The sequence below is a fragment of the Macaca thibetana genome, chromosome 13, assembly GCF_024542745.1.
Source record: "Macaca thibetana thibetana isolate TM-01 chromosome 13, ASM2454274v1, whole genome shotgun sequence".
In the NCBI taxonomy this organism is placed as follows: domain Eukaryota; kingdom Metazoa; phylum Chordata; class Mammalia; order Primates; family Cercopithecidae; genus Macaca; species Macaca thibetana.
The window spans coordinates 37,866,167-37,883,264 of record NC_065590.1 but is presented as its reverse complement, the minus strand read 5'-3'; the positions used below and the strand labels follow the sequence as shown (position 1 = coordinate 37,883,264).

Genomic DNA, 17,098 nt, shown 5'->3' with positions numbered 1-17,098 from the left:
AAGAAAAGAGGTTCAATTGGCTCACAGTTCTGCAGGCTGTACAGGAAGCATAGTGGCTTCCGCCTCTGGGGAGACCTCAGGAAGGTTCCAGTCATGGCTGACGGCAAAGGGGAAGCGAGGCATCTCACATGGTGGGAGCAGGAGGAAGAGAAGAACGAGGTGGGAGGTGCTACACACTTTTCAACAACCAGATCTCAGGAAAACTCACACACTATCACAAGAACAGCACCAAAGGGATGGTGCTAAGTCATTCATGAGAAACCCGCCCCCATGATCCAATCACCTGATGGATCAGGTGATGACTGACGGCTGCAATCAGCCAATCACCTCCCATTAGGCCTTTCCTCCAACATTGGGGATTACAATTCAACATGAGATTTGCATAGGAACACAGATCCAACCCATGTTAATCTCATGGCTTATTTCTCCTTCATGCTAGTCTCTTCTCCCTCCCCTTCCTTTCACCCACACACTCCTTTGCAGAGCATCCACTGTCCACAATTCCTCTCATTCCCTCTTCCTCCCACTGCACCCTGAGCACCATTGCCATTATTTCTCCAATCCTTCACTTGCAAAACGGAATTTCCCAGCCACTGGTCTCCATTCATTTCTCATTCTTCTTTACCTCTTTCAGCAGTAGGCACTATCGACCTCCCTCTCCTTTAAACTGCCTCCTCCACTGGTGTCTCTTGGCTCTTCTCCTATGTCTCTGTGCAGTTTCTCCCTGTCTCCCTCATGGGTTCTCTTTCCTCTGTTTGCCAATTGTTCTCCAGGGTTGCCTTCCACCCTCTTCTCTAACACCTTGTCCCTAGTCAATGTCACCAACTCCCACAACTTCAACTACTTAATGTGTTTACCCATCACTGGCCTTGGCTCCAGAGGACCAGCCCACATTAAAGGGACCAATGGACATCTCAAATGCAGGCATCTCACCCTCAGCATACCCCCTGCTAAACTCTTCACGTTACCCCCTAAACCTGCTCTTCATCAGTGGATGTGCCATTGTCCTCTAGGCTGCCCAAACTAGGGACTGCAGAGCAACCGCTGATGTCTTCTTCGGCCTCTCCTTGTCTTATCTCACTTTGGAGCTGCCTACAGCACATCCTTTCCCACACCTCATCTTATCTCACATCTGTCCACACCCTCTACCCCAGCACAGTCACGGTACCTGTCACTCAGTAGTTGCTTAAGAAATATTTGTGGAATGAAAGAATGAATACCATTGTCTTACTCTAGGATTCCACATCTCCCACTTGAATTATTTCAGCAATTTCCTAACTGCTCTTTTAGTCTTTCTCACCTTCAATAGAGAGACTTTTCATTTTTTAAAAAGGCAGCCAGGTGATGAGCCTACTCACTACCCTGCCTAGCATCCTCTTGAGTGTTCAGCGGCTGTAAAACAGAGTTCCCGTTCCTTGATGTGGCGTGTGTAGGGCTTTTCCATCCTGGCCCCACTTCTCCAGCCTCACTTCGTACCTTCCCCTCCTGTGCAGAGTCTCCCTTGGCACCTGTGCCTGCTTCTTTCATAACGCTGATCATGCTGTGAAAATTGCCTGTTTGCTTGTCTGTCTTCCACACCTTACACACCCATTTTTTTCTCATCTCTGGTTTCCCTCATCCTTTGTGGGCTGCCTGATGTAGCTGTTGGAAGCCAAGGCTGTAGGTCCCCAGAGCATAATACAGTGCCTGGCTCAAAGCTGCTGTTCAATGTATCTCAAAGTTCATTAGCAGCCAAGTGGATGGAGGATCAGCTGTGGGCACACTCTACTCTTTGGGGCTCCTTAAACCTACCAGGTACTTCCTTATCATGATCTTTTTGCTCATATTATTTCCTCTTGCTGAAATAGTTTCACCTTCTTTATCTTCTCTATGAACAATTCTTCCTTCAAAGTCCAGCTCACTGTTCACTCCATTTCAGTAGCATGCTGTGCACCTTTTCCTCACCTGGGGAGGATCAGCCGCTATTCCACTTGGTTTCCATGGCATTTTTCTCACACCTCTATTAGAGCATTTGCTCATTCTATCACAAGTGTTTATGTGTATATCTCTCACTATACAGACAGTCCCCAACTTATGGTGATTCAACTTAGAATTTTTCGACTTTGTAATGGTATGAAAGCTGTGCGCATTCAATAGAAAGCATACTTCGAGTACCAATACAACCATTCTGTTTTTCACTTTCAGTATAGTATTCAATAAATTATGAGATAGTCAATACTTTATTATAAAATAGGCTTTGTGTTATCCATTTTGCCCAAGTTTAGACTGATGTCATTGTTCTGAGCACATTTAAGTTTGACTAGGCTAAGCCATGATGTTCACTAGGTTAGCTGTATTAAATGCATGTTCAACTTATGACATGTTCAACTTACAATGGGTTTAATCTGGACCTAGTCCCATCACACATCGAGGAGAATCTGTACCATGAACTCTTCCATGGCAAGGAGAAACTAGTCACAGAAACTAATCCCAAAATAGAGTACAGTGCCTAGTACATATTATAATTTGTGTATTTTCCAAATCAAACTAAAATGCTAAGTCTTCTTAGGGGAAGAGTGTTAGATACAGAAGGAGCCCACAGACCTATGGAACTGTAATGAGTGGTTGTTTCATGGGGGTTTGTATTATTCTATTTCATGACTTACATATATGTTATATGCAATATTTTATATGTCTCTAATATTATATAACAAAGGACATTTAAATCAGTTTCTTAAATAAAATCCTAGAAATATGTCTATTTTATTGGGAAGTTAATGGTATATGAGAAACCCCAAGTGAAAAGATCTTAGCATATTTTGCAAAATGAAAAAGTTCTGGACAGGGCACAGTGACTCACACCTACAATCCCAACACTGTGGAAGTGCCGAGGCAGGAGGATCACTGGAGCCCTAGAGTTTGAGACTAGCCTAGGCAACATGGTGAGACAGCATCTCTATTTAAAGAAATAAAGTTCTGGAAATTAGTTGCATAATTATGTGAATATATGTAACACTACTAAACTGTACACTTAAAAATAATTAAGATAATAAGTTTTATATTAAGTGCTTTTAACCACAATCAAAAAGAAAAAATATCTTGCTTTTAAAGCTGCAATTTTTCTGCAATCCAGCTAGTTAAACCACCACACTATTTAGGTCAAATCAAATCACTGTATTTCTGTTCAAATAACAGCAATTTTTTTTCAGTATATTGGGAGAGGCTCTTGTCCATGCATTCAGAATTTCTTCCTATATAAACAAAATTATGTTCTCCCTGTCTTGTTTTCAGTGACCTTGTAGGTATCTTATGAACAGCTTTTAAAGAATTATGTAACTGATCATGTTTAATTCACTTAATTAAATTTCAAGGATAGTTCAACAAATAAGCCCACTGGACATCTCCAATGTCAAATTGCAAAGGACAAAAATTAATCAAGAACTTGATATGCCTTAAATGGAAATAAAAATAAAGCATTAAAATAATGCTCTTCGCACCATTAAGAATAACATTTAATTTGTAGGGCCAGACAATCCAAGCCTAACACCACCAAAAGGATTTTGGTTTAATAAAAACACGACTGAGACAGGCAACTTCTGACGCAGGCATCTTGGGCCTTATACTGATTGTGCTTTCTTGATCCTGTTCCAGCCTCCACCCATTCCCATCTGGACACGCCTCACACTACAGCTGACAAGATTATTTCTCATTAGCACACAGAGCTCTGCCATGACCTGCCCTCACCTCCGGGGGGCAAGTACACCACACACCTTACACACCCATTTTTTTCTCATCTCTGGCTTCCCTCATCCTTTGTGGGCTGCCTGATAACCCCCAACCGCCATGTTTATGCCTGCTGGTGAAATGGAAAGAGGCGAGTTGCTGTTAAAGTTGACTGGGTTTCAATGCCCCATCTTCCTCTACCAGTTAAAGGATTAGTCCAGTCCTTTAACCTTAATTTCCTCCATGTGAAAAACTAGAAAATTGGAACCATATTGTCTCTAAGGCTGCTTCTTCATATTCATACCTTCTCTAAGTGAATCTGTTTCTCCCTTTCAAGATTCCCTGGTCTGTGGTTCTCAAACCTGGTTACATATTGAAACCACTTGAGGACTTTTTATATGATACAAGTACTCAGGGATAGCATTTCCAAACTATGTCAGGGCCATCATACCCTGCAAGTACGAATAGGTGCACTTCAGAACAAGAGGTATTTAGACAGTGAGTTTTAAAGACATCCTTAAACTAAATTGAATCACTGTCTTTACTGCGAGACTTCTCAGAGTCATTAATAGGATAATTTGCATGTGACTCTTCAAATTTATTTTGACCCTAGAACTCTTCCTTGGCCTGTCACTACCTGTACTCTGCCAAACACCTGTTAATATACTGACATCTGGAAGGACACTAGTATTCTGCCAAATACTATTTGAGAAACACAGTCCTAGAGAATGCTGAAGCAGCTAAAAGAGCAAGTTCCTGGATCCTAAGGTGCAGCCTCTTTCCTGCCCTCCCTGGAGGCTGTATCAGTATCAACAAGCTTGGACATCTTGTGAACATCATCAAGTCACCCTTGTTCCCTCTGTGCCCTGTTCAGATCCCGCTGACACTGCTAGTGTTTAAAATCAGCTTTTCCGTAACCCAGGCAGAGACCAGAGGTTCCTCCTCCAAGCCTCAGGGAATCTGAATTCATGGATTTATTTTGCTGTTTCACTTCACAGAGTTTTGCAGTGACACTGGCATATCATCTGATGGAGAATATGCACAAAGCCATTCTCTCACATTACCATGTGAGTCCCTTAGGCCCTATTGACTAATGGTAAAGTCCCTGCTGCAACTCTTACTTTAGATAGTGATGAATTAGGCCTTTTAAATAGTCTCAATCTTAAGGGAGATGAGATGAGAGACCAAAATTCATTTGAAATTTGAGTTCCAAATTGGAGGAAAAAAAAGTTGACCTTATTTCTTTGAAAATTTCTGGTACCACATTCCAAATTAACACCCTTGGTACCATCCTTTGCTAAACTTTTACAGTATAAAATTACTGAATTCAGGCATTCCTTGGCCAGCATTAACCCACCCGTCAGTCGTGAGGTCTCTATTCAATTGATGCTGTCTGTACAGTGGAAAGATTCCTTTATCCGCCATTGACTAGCATCTCATCTCTCCTGGATGTTTTTCATATCAAGATGCCTACTTTCCCTTGATTTCGTGATTTCAATTAAAAGAATACTTACAAGGTTTGGAAGCCAGAACAGAAGGCTAGAATGTAAAAAGGGTCAGAGCAAGCATCCCCTTCTAGCTGTGATGTTAAAACCCTTATTAGGTGGCTTTTCAGATCTGGATTGGCATTTCTTCTAAACATAACTCTGTTCTGATGGCTTCTCATGCAGAATTTAAAAGGCCAGGAGGGCAGAAGTTGTGTTGGCTTAAAGAGATCAACGCAGAAGTCCCCCAGGACATACAATGTTTTAAATCAAAGGCTTCAAAAAAGACCTTTGTCATCTAAATACAGGCACATTTATTTGAGCTAACCTCTGAGCATGCATGAAGTCATCATTTGTGAAAAAAAAAAAATCCATTACTATTGACTGACTATGCAGCAGACTCCACAGCAAAACAAAAACAAAAATTCCTGGATAAAATATAATAGAAGTTGCTTTAAATGCATAGCAAGGCTCGTGAGAAAATAGGAGACATCTCCAGGGCCCAAATAAAGCAGGATCTGGAAATCAGATGGTCAGCTGACCCTAAAGCAGTGGCTTCCTGCCTGAGGTTTTTTATCTCAGTAACCTAGATGTTTGGCTTAATAGCCTTTCATGGGCCCATAAAAGTTTGGGAGTTGAAATTGAGTCTTCTGCCTAAAGCTGCCTACAGCCTTGAGTGAAAGATGGGCTATGGGTTTGATGTGGATGTGTATGTTTGTGTCCCTAAGAATTCATAACCTCTGAGAGGTCTAGAGTTCAAACTTACACTACTTGAAGTTTTGTAAATTGCAAGCTAAGAGCAAGTTTGGAAATGCTTAGGGATCTGAAAGAGGAAACCCGAAACCTCTGGCAGGTTCATGCCTCAACCCAGGCCTCATAGAATTCCCATAGGTGAATGCCTACTACACATGAGCATTTTGGTAATCCCAAATTACCAAAAACCCAAGGAATATTATTTACTACTTGGGCCCTTGGGATTTTATGATACACATGGAAAGCACAAAAGACCAGAAAAAGGATGAGGAAGTCAGTCTCTGTCAGCACTATTCCCTTTGCTCTGTCCAAAGTTAACAATAATTGTTAAATAGCAGATACATTGAAAAATCTCTGTGTATCACCATTTCTGCTATAACATGAAGTGTGTTCCTGAAGATATGACTGCATTATTAAATTTTGGCCCATGAAAATAATAGGACTAATGGGGGAAATGGATTCAGAGCACAACATTCAAAACTGTGCCATCTTACAAAATAATATACTAGGTTGGCACAAAAGTAATTGCAGTTTTTGCCATTGAAAGGAATGACAAAACCACAATTACTTCTCACCAACCTAATGCTAAAAAAGAATAATCAACTCAATAAAAATGCCACTATTTTAAACACCTTGAATTCTTAATAAAAGATACTTCAGTAAATATGGCTCTTTACCTTGATTTTTAAAAATAAACAGGTGAAGTGTCTTAGTGGACGTGAGTCTGATATAGCACTGCGGCTTTGAGCTACAGAGACGAGACAGAAGGAAGGACATTCTTAGGGCGAAGTGTCACAACACAAAGGGGGATGGCTATGACTCAGTGTCGTGTTATTCCTTCTGCACTGGCTTAAAATAGAATTTCAGCTTTTGTTGTGTTGCCAGATTCCTCTTTTCACTTAAAAAAAAAAAAGTGATTTGTGTGGTTTCAAATAAGACCGAAAACCATGAAAGTACTATTCTACCGCTCTCGGCATTACTGCCTTTTCTTCACTCCATCACACATGCCTCTAATCCCCTCTTAAGCAAATGGTGGCTCCTGTGAGTTCCGTTCTCCTTTCTCTGGTTTTTCAGCATGGTCTCTGAGGAAGCTCATTTGGGTTTCTTTATGCCCATTGCTCTCACAGTATCTCATCTTCTCTTATCTCTTTACAAACATCTCCTGCACAGGCTGATGGCTTTCCTCCCTCATTCAACCCCTGCATTTTTTGAACCAGGACACACACTTCTATTGACAATGCTATGTAACAGGTTTTTATGAGGAAAAGTACCTGCATTCCAGAACACCATACATGCTGGACTTGCACAAGGACGCACCTAAGTGAGCAAGCAAATGAGGTATGCCTGGTTTCTGTATATTCCTCCCCAGGTCCCTACTGGCGGCTGGGCAGCATTTTCACATTCATCTGATGTGACTCAGTGGCGCCAAATACTGTCACCTCACACTTTTAAATGTCTAGTGGTTAACGTTATGTGAAGTTTACTATGAAGAAAAAAAGACAAAAAATAGACATTACCTTCCCCTTGACCTTGTGAGAATCAGATTTTGAGCTAGCACAGTTTTGCAGTTTAGTGATTTTATTGTGCGGTTTACCTACCACATATGAACAGTCCCATGTTACATATCTATGTTGGAACAAAACAGACTGTGCATGTAGTTTTCAAGTTTTCAGAAAGTCTTCTTAGAAATGAATTTGGGATACAAAACTGGAAAATGGAGTCTGTAATCACATGGCAAGTGAATTTACATGGAAGCCTGGGTTAGGGGATACAAAGGGGTATAGGTGATATCTAATAAGGTGGCATAATTAACCATAAGGCCAATCCATGACTCTGATTAGATTCCCATGATGCAGTGCATCTAAGCTTCACAACCCACTCTTGGCAGTTGGGACTTTCAGCAGCTTAACTACTGAAGAAACATTTATATGGAGGGTGAAGAGACCAGAATTGAATCTTGTAACACGTATTAAGTGCTTATTTGAGAGGCAAGGAAGTTTATAATAATCAGAAATGCTTCCTGTATCCCTCCCTTTTCAGGAACACGCACTCATTTATTCCAGAAATAGTGGCCAAGTAACAAACACTGAACTGTGTGTCAGGAGATAAGTATGCCCATGTCTTCAAGAGCTTAGAGCCCAGTGCAGAAGTCAGAGGAACAAACACAGTTCAATGAGTTTATTGCTAACAGTGCAGACAGACAGCGATAAGATCCATGTCCCTAACTCCCAGGGAGCCATCTGGCTGGGACTGTTTCAGGGCTGGATCCAGAAATCCAGGCCATGCCAGCCTTGTATGCAGATAACCACAAATTCACATCAGTGGAAGCCAAGGAGTACCTGCATGCAGAGCTGAAAATTTACTCCAGAAATAATTCTATGTCTTCCCCCACACAGGACAGGGGAGGCAATGGAGAGCTCAGAGTTCCTGACAATGGAGCAGGGACACCATAATTTTTAGAATGAAACAGCTTCAATGCTGGTATTTCTAATCAGCTATAAGCAAGTCTCAACAGAGCACTCATGGGAATGTCTGACTTGAAGCTAAACATAGCCCCTACATATCTAATACGGGTATGGGGCTCCTAGAAATAAGCTAATTCATAGTTCTCAAAGTGCGGTCCCTGGACCAGCAGGTACCTTGTCAGAAACACAGGTGCCCCTCCCCATACCCACTAATGAGGAACTCAGGGGTGTACCCCAGAAAGCTGTGTTTTAAGAAGCCCTCCAGGTGATTCTGGTAGTCAATAAAGTTTGAAACCACTGAGCTAATTAAAATTAGAGGACAAGGGCTTCGTTTTGTTAATAAAGGAATTATCTGAAGCTGCTCTCTTGGACTTTGTCTAGACAGCAGAGATGCCTGTGTGTCAAGGAAGGGTCTCCTTTGCAGCAAGAGACCAGCCCTTCAGCATAGAGGACTTGCTGGAAGTGCCCTGCATTCAGCTCATGCAAAAAGGACACTGAGACACAAAATACAACTTAAGAAGAAAGGGGCCAAAAACCAGTCCCCTGTTCTGTTCCACTTCTCATCCATGACATGAGCATTTGTCGAATATAAGCCTGTCTGTACAGCTTACCCTATTAACTAGTCCCTGTCACAGTGTGAGTAGACAAGAAAGATGAGGAGGAGAGATGTGAAGTTGTGGTGGAGGATTTCTCAACAAGGTGACAGAGGCAAAACAGGGGGCCACGAGGAATCACTAGGCCTGGCATCCTTTTGCTGCTAGAGCAGCCTGTGGGCCTGATTTGCGGCTTCAAATGGAATGTCTAGTGAGCCAGCACGGCCATCATCTGGGAGGTAGGAAAGGTGGCCATGTTGAAAACTGGAATGATAGCATCCTGTGTTCCATTGCACAAGACTGTAACAGTAGAGTTAGCAAGTGGCAAACACAGTGGCAAGGATCAAAGCCTACACATTAGGAATCAAACTTCAATACTTCTAGAGAAAAAAGAAAAGTAAAATGAACTCATCAGGTACTTTATTTCACCTTAACAATTTATAAAATCAATTTACAAAACCATTTATAAAAATAAAATGAATTGTTAGAGAGAACTTTATAGAGACCCAAATGGTTGAACTTAATTCATAAAACCAAAATAGTTCAACTTCCCAGGCGTCAAACAGGCCCTGGGCACACGTGATCTTTCTACTGTATTCGTACTATGCTGACTGCATCTCCACATCTTCCATCATTACCATTTCCAACAGCCAAACTCAGGGGTGCACATAAGAACTGGAATTTGTTTGACTCAATGAGAAGCTGTCAATAACATTTCAATTTGATCAGATTCTACCTGGTCTTTTCTGACTTTCCTTTATCTATGCAATGATCATCATCAAATCTGGCCCTACCTCGTATCAGCGTGAACAGAGATGGATAAAGTCAGAATTAAAGTCACTGGTAAGAGAGGAGAGGAGATACATCTCCCAACACACAACAGTTTCAAGAAATTCTCAGGTATCAGAGAAACACCAATAGAATTCAGGAGTTTCATATTCCATCTCATTTTTCCCATCCCCTTTACCTCACCAGTCCAACTCTTAGTGCAAAAGGGACTCTAGGGCAGCTATCCCAAGGAGGCAAATGGTCACTTTCTGCTTCTCTAAAATACCCAGTCTAAAGGTGGTAGTAAGTGGGGAGGCAGTGCTGGCCTGCGGAGTAGAAATATGAAAAATGTTCTCAGATTTACTCCCATACTACCATCCAGTTCTTCCATGTTATGCTTACGTTAATTGGAGAATTTTTGTTTAAAATATTTTATTAATGATCTTTCAACCTTATCCATCTTCTTTGTCCCTCTTAACGAGAAAGGTGCAAAAGAGCCCACCCATAACCAAGAGGATGCTCACATAACCTGAGAAAAGGAGAGTGGGCCAAACCAAGCCTGAGCTTGGAAGCTGATTCTAGCTTGCATTCTAGTTGGAAATAGAGGCTTTCTAGTCATGCTGGTTGGAAACAATTATGCAATTTGCCGTTCAATTATGATTCAAAGTGCTACAGAAAACAAACATGGTGGGAGCCCACAAAGAGGACCTGGTCCTTTCTGTGAGATTCCCAGGGGAGGTGCATTTACTGGAGATCTGTTTGATAAGTAGGTGTTCACTGGGGAATGTGCAGGGCTGTGGATTGAGGGTGGAGGAAGTAGTGAGCATTTGGGCAGAAGATACTGCACTTGAGAAGTAGCAGAGCATGTGGAAGGAACAGAAAGGTGCCCAGGAGACTGGAGTACAGAAAGTGAAGGAGAGAGATGCAGTGGGAGGGAAGTGAGGCCACATCATGTGGGCCTTGTGGGGCATGGGAACAGTTTGCATTTTATCCTATAAGCCATGGGAAGCCATTAGCAGGGGTGCACTGGTTTTAAGTACTGAAGCAACCATAGAGATGTCTATTTTTAAGGCTACTCTGTGTGTGGCCGTGTTGCCCTGGTGCTGCAGGCTACAGAGCAATGCAGGCTTTTGCCCAAGCTACTCCGCCAGGCAACACAGACTCTGGCCCTGAGGGGAATGCGGTGGTCTGAGAGAGTTGACATGTCCCTGTGCTCAGAGCACTCCTTTGGGTGGCCCATGTGCTGGTTTTGGCACAAGGATTTGGCCCACTCACAGACAGCCTATCCAACTTCACTGCTTGGAATTCTCATCCCTGACTCCAAGCTTAGCCTATCTAGATCATACTTTTAAAAGCTGTCCTGCCATCCTGTGGTGAGCTGCACCCTGCTCCCCAGGGGCAAGCTGCTGGTGCATGGGCTTGAAGCAATGAGAAGACTTCCTGCCCATTCCTGCTGAACATAGCCAGATGCCCAGCCAATGAGACCAGGTTGGAGGTACTTAATTCCTGTTTACCTGAACAGAGTGACATTTTTTCCAGAAGCTCAGGTGCCCAGCTTATAGTGTGTCAATGTGAAATCTGGATCATAAACCAGCCCCTCTTTATCAATATTTAATAAGTCATGTATTTTAGCATGGTGTTTTGGGTTCCTTAGGGTCTGGCACATTGCAGGATGTAGAATAGATATTCAATTAATACTTAATACATTAAATTAAACAGCAACCGTATTGATGGGTTGGTCTGAGTGTTGGGCCACCTGGAACCGCATTCCCTGGCCAGTGTCATAGCTGACACACATGTAGCCAGGAATACTGCTACCGACTCCCCCAAAACCCTTGGCCACTGTCAGAACACCAGCCTCCTATCTCACTCAGTTCATAAAGTGCTGGCCCATTGGCATGTCTGGAAGCCACCATGCAAAGGCATTTAGTATATGCATCGGGGAGGGGTAGGAAAGATGTAATCAAGGTAAGAGGCACAGACAACAAGAAAGGGAAAGGAGAGTACTAATAGCATGCAGCATCTACTGAGCAGCTACTCGCTACCAGATGCTTAACACACGTGATCGCTCAGACAGTGGAGCTCGGGCAGGTTAAGGGACTCGTCAAATCCTGACAGTCAGGAGAAGGCAGGTCTGGGATTCACAGATAACATCTATGCTGGCCGGGCGCGGTGGCTCACGCCTGTAATCCCAGCACTTTGGGAGGCCGAGACGGGCGGATCACGAGGTCAGGAGATCGAGACCATCCTGGCTAACACGGTGAAACCCCGTCTCTACTAAAAAATACAAAAAACTAGCCGGGCGAGGTGGCGGGCGCCTATAGTCCCAGCTACTCGGGAGGCTGAGGCAGGAGAATGGCGTGAACCCGGGAGGCGGAGCTTGCAGTGAGCTGAGATCCGGCCACTGCACTCCAGCCTGGGTGACAGAGCGAGACTCCGTCTCAAAAAAAAAAACAAAAAAAAAATCTATGCTGTGCTTAGCTCATAGCACCATGTGGACAAAAGCCCTCTGCTCAGCACCAAAACTCTTAACACCCAGGGGCCTTGCCACGTATGCTGCCCTCTCAACATCTGTCTCTTCCCAAACATCCTGTTCCCCCTCTCACTCCCCTCCCTACCCCTGCTCAGGAGAACAAATGCATTCCAGATCTTGGTCCCCAGATCCTCACCCCTCCCTCCAGTTTCCAGACATTTCCTGCTGTAAGTAATTTACTGCTTCTGGGATGACGGGAAATCAGTCCTGGGCAGTAGCGATCCTCCCCAGAGATTTCCTTAAGGAACTCTGAGCCAGGGTTGAGTGGGTGAGCACAATCATGGCTTTGCATTTTCCAGAGACCTTCACCAGGCGTCTCACAGCAGCCAGGAAGTGGAAGCAGATGAAATGAGAGTTTGAAACCCCTGGAGGCCTTCACTTCTGCCTCTTCAATTAATTGAATACCGTACTTTCAGAGGACTGGAGTCTTGGGCCACTGGCTAAGGTTAACAGAACCTGCAGTGGGAAGCCTGCCTCCTCATGCAAAGATGACGTTATAGATAATGGTAGGGTGGGTAACAGTGTGGGGATTGGAGCCCTAACAAGGTCCCAGAATAATCATCAAACCAGAGGAGACATGTGCTGAGTAGGGAGAGGTAAAGACGTGCTTGCTAACAGCTGAGCATCCTGGCCTGCAGTCAGAGGCTGGTTCCCCAACTGGAAGAAGAAAGAATGGATCCTGTGGGCACTGCCCAAACACCCGTCTACAAAGTCAGCGCCTGGTGTTAAGGCATCAAGAGATAGGGAATGAGCTTCGCATTTGCCAGAAGTCCTCTAAGTAAAAGGACTGAGTAGAGGACCCAAACTTCTGATAATAAGTTTGGGGTGAGAGTAGGAAGCCCTCCAAGGGACAGAGTGGAATTATAGTAGATAATTGCCAAATGCCATGTAAGAGACTCTCAATCCATTTAACGGTAAGGGCTTTCCTTTTATGACGGAGGGGTACAAGTTGGGGTCAAGAGGGAGGAGGGGCTGCTCACTGGCCCCAGCTGTCCCTGCCCTGTCCTTATCCCATGTATCATCATTCTCTCATGGGTTAGACGGTCTCCCAATTACTTGCCCATCCAGAGTTTCCACATGTCTCTCTTCAGCCCCAAAGATGGGACAGTCAGAATCTTATAACATTGTTAGTTAAAGCTTTGTGCCCTGTGCCCTAAGTGTCAGTGCCCTGAAAGAAATCCCTGGACACTCCTTTGCTGCCTCTGTTGGGAATCGGTCTGCCTGAGCAGCACATCCACCCCGCAGAGGCACCCGTGGTAACCAGTGACAGCTGAAGGACTGCCAGCAGCCTGAGTGGGGTCCACGCCTGATGCATCCCTAAAGCACCGTCTTAACTTCCATCATGTGACAATTCTTTGTTAAATGTGTAGATGGTTGGATAGATGGATGAATAATCTGATAGGTGAATGACTAGGTGAATAAATGAGTGAATAAGTTTGCATGATAGCTATCTGGGGTAGGAAATGAAACTGTTACCTGCGGAACATTTATTTCTCTATATAAAAACACAAAAGATGCAATTTTGACTGGAACTCTCAGCCTGAGTCATATGCTAACTAGCAGAGCTACTCTGTCCAGAAAGACACCTCATGGCACTGATTAAGTCCGACTTGCTGGGGCCATTGCCATGGTAGTTATGGCAGCACCACCACAATACCTCCTGACAGCAGGCCTCTTAGAAGGAAGGTAGCCAGAGATTTTTCACTGACCTGTTCTCTGTTTTCTTTTCAGATTATCAAGGAGGTCCCTCCACCCCCTGCTGAGGAGAGTGAGGTAAGTGACCACAGCAGGATGGCGGCAGGTGGGCGGGGTGGCAGAGTGGGGTGGAGAGCTGGCTGGGCAGCTGGACACTTAGCCCCCTACGGAGCAGAGCTAAGTCAGGCCCAAAGAATTTAATATACCTGCCTGTGAAGCAGAAGGGAAGAAAGTCTCTGACCTTTCCTAACCAGGGATGAACAAGAAACTGAACTAAACTGCCAGAAAAGACAATGGATTTTGGAGGTTTTCCTCCCTGCAGAGATAAAATTTGAGACGTAAACAAATGTTTTTATCAATACAGTTATTTGGAGCTTTGAGATACTGACTTTTCCTCTCAAACAAACCCTAAGATTCTCTTCTCCCTGCAGAGACTTAATGCTTTATGTGTGTAGATCAGGCGCAATTTGCTGCATTCTCCAATCATTGGCTCTAGGAATAGCCTGATGCCAAATACTTCATTTTTCTTTAATTTAAAAACAATATTATCTAAAGATTTGCCAGGCAGTAATGAAAATATGCTGGAGAGGGATATGTTAATATCCTGGCCTTCCTCTCAAATCCTCATCATCTAAAGAAAAAAATTCTTGGACTCTACCACTGAATTGGCCAGTAAGCAGTTCTGATGCAAGGGTGGCCTGGGGTAGATTACAGTGGAGGCATTAAAGGCTAATCATGAGAAATGCAAGAGTGTCTATCAAGTGGCTTAGCTAATCTGATCACTCTCAGTACAGCTGGAGTCTCTAGAGGTAACACCCACCAATTCAGAAGCCAGGGTTACATATCTAAACACTCAATGAGACCAAAAGATATGTTGATAAGCTTTCAAGTTATTGTCCTCAATCCCTAAGGTCTGTTGTGTGCAAATCAAGTGCCAGTTCCTCACCCTTCCCCTTCCAATGCCTCTGTCAAGTTTCCTACATACAGAAAGAGTAATGATTAAATTAAAACTTCCATGTGGCTCTTATATCCTGAACCATATGCATGTAAGCCAAGGGATTTAATAGCTGCAATCAATTAAAGCACATCTTGTTGGAATGCTAACTTTCTGCCCAGAAATCAAGGGAGGAAATTACATTGCTGTGCAAAGGAGGAGAAAAAACCTTCTTTACATACATAAAAACCTTTCCTTAATCCTTCAAGAGAAAGTACCGTGGCTAGTTCCACGAGTGCAGTTGGCTTTGTTTCTGTTGTGTGCAGCTATCTCTTAGACTTCCAGAACATAAAAAATAAAATAGAGCAAGGAGCTCCCTTATTAGGACCGCTTTGTTTGCCCGGAGACAAAGAACATTCCCTCCCTTGTTGTGTTCACTTAGAGGGGTTGTGGCTCTTTCTTTCGGCTCCTGCTCTGCGTTTGCCTTTAGAAGGTGACGTGGCAGCCATAGTGGCCAAAGTACACCTGGGGATGTAGGTGTAAGACTGGGCTCTGACTTACCCCAGATCCAACATCTAGCCTAGGGTTTCACATGCAGTACAAGCTCAGCAGGGACTTTCAGGATGAAGGACCCAGCAACACAATTTTGGAGCCAAGTGAAAAAGCCCAAACTAGAAAACCATCTAGGAAGAATAGCTAAAAGCAAGGAAGAGAAGTAGTTGAGTTTTTTCAGTTTCATAAAAGTTGTAGAGAGCTGACTTTATTTCCCAAACAGAGTGACAACCTCAGAATGCTTGAATCTAAAGGGTTGTGTTAGGCTTAAAAGAGTTTTTGGGCTGAAGCTTCCTCACCTGTCCCCTGTCACTCTATCAAAGGGATAACCACGTGAACACCTGCAGTTCATTATACTTGGCCAGACCTGGGCTGGACAGATGACTAGTACATTTCATTTGCTGATGAAAAACAAAACATCCCCTTCCTGAAGCCTAGACCCCCTCCCCTCCTTCATTTCCCTTTGAAACCCTCTGACTTAATCATTCAATATGATGTCAGAAATAAAGCAAGAAACTACCCAAACTGGAGACCTAGGCAATAAAAATTTGAACATTGTACTTTTTAGCATCAGGCACTTTTCAGCACGTGTGTTGGCCCTGTGAGTTAGTCTGCCTAATCTTCTTCATGATGTATTTTGGAAGGAAAATAAAATAAAAGAACAAGAAGAAGAAAGAAAGAAATCCCACAGAAACAGATAACCTAACATAGCCCGTGCAAAGTATTTTATACAATGCTCTGAAAATCATAGTCTCAATCTAGACAGTCTTTTCCTCTAGTTCCCTGTATTCAAATTCCAGTGTTTAACACTCAATAGATAGCTATATGACATCAAACACTCTCTGCCATATATATGAAGACCTTCAGTATTACTTATCCAAACTTTCATCAGTTCTTTAAGTATAATATTCTGAGCATGTCTACTATTTAAATAACTAAAGTTGGAGAATGAAGATAACTTTATAATAAGCTCTCAGTGACCTTTTTAATAGAAAATACAAAAATTCATATTAGAAAAAGGAACTACTTTCTGAGATTCTGTGTAATCAACAGTGACACACTTATATAAAGAGGGTACAAAGAGAAATTACTTGAAACTTGAAGAGCTCAGTAAAAGCAAGGAAGGTCCATTTTAACAACTAAGAGAGACATTTCCGGGGTTAAGGGTCTTCTCAAGTGGCACTAGTGAGGATCCCTCCCTAAGTCTCCAGTTATTCCAAATAACTGGCAGTTCATGGGAGAATGCAGTAATGGAGCACTTCATGTGATGGTTTTGTTCTGCATGTAATCACCTTCCATGGATTTTATGACTATATTTGGGTTTTTATCTGCCTCATTAGCCTGCAAAAAACAGACCAGTTCAAGCTAGTCCAAGATGAAAGAACTCAGGTAGACTGTGGCTGGAGAAAGAACTGAGGCAGCCCTAGACACCACCCTCATGGGCTTTCGATTTCACTGCTAGCAGCTCTGCTTCTCTCTGGGAATTTACTCCCTTCTGCCTTCTCTTACTGGCCTCCTCTCTGCCCTTGTAACTCTAGTTTGTAGAGAGCCCTCTTGCCTGACTCTATCTGATATTTTCTGTCTTCATTTCACCATCTGCCCCAGTGCTTATAGCCTGA

The 17,098-nt window shown here is 43.3% G+C and overlaps 2 protein-coding genes across 2 annotated transcripts in view; one reads left to right on the top strand and one right to left on the bottom strand.

The window, feature by feature from the left end:
• CNRIP1 (cannabinoid receptor interacting protein 1) overlaps positions 1 to 17,098 on the bottom strand; it is a 1,091,934-nt gene that overhangs the window by 825,980 nt on the left and 248,856 nt on the right. The gene's annotated exons all lie outside the window — the stretch shown is intronic.
• ANTXR1 (ANTXR cell adhesion molecule 1) overlaps positions 1 to 17,098 on the top strand; it is a 238,832-nt gene that overhangs the window by 144,960 nt on the left and 76,774 nt on the right. The window contains exon 14 of the mRNA XM_050754435.1: positions 14,030 to 14,071. Within this exon, the coding sequence (XP_050610392.1) occupies positions 14,030 to 14,071 (42 nt within the window). The remainder of the gene's footprint in view (positions 1 to 14,029; positions 14,072 to 17,098) is intronic.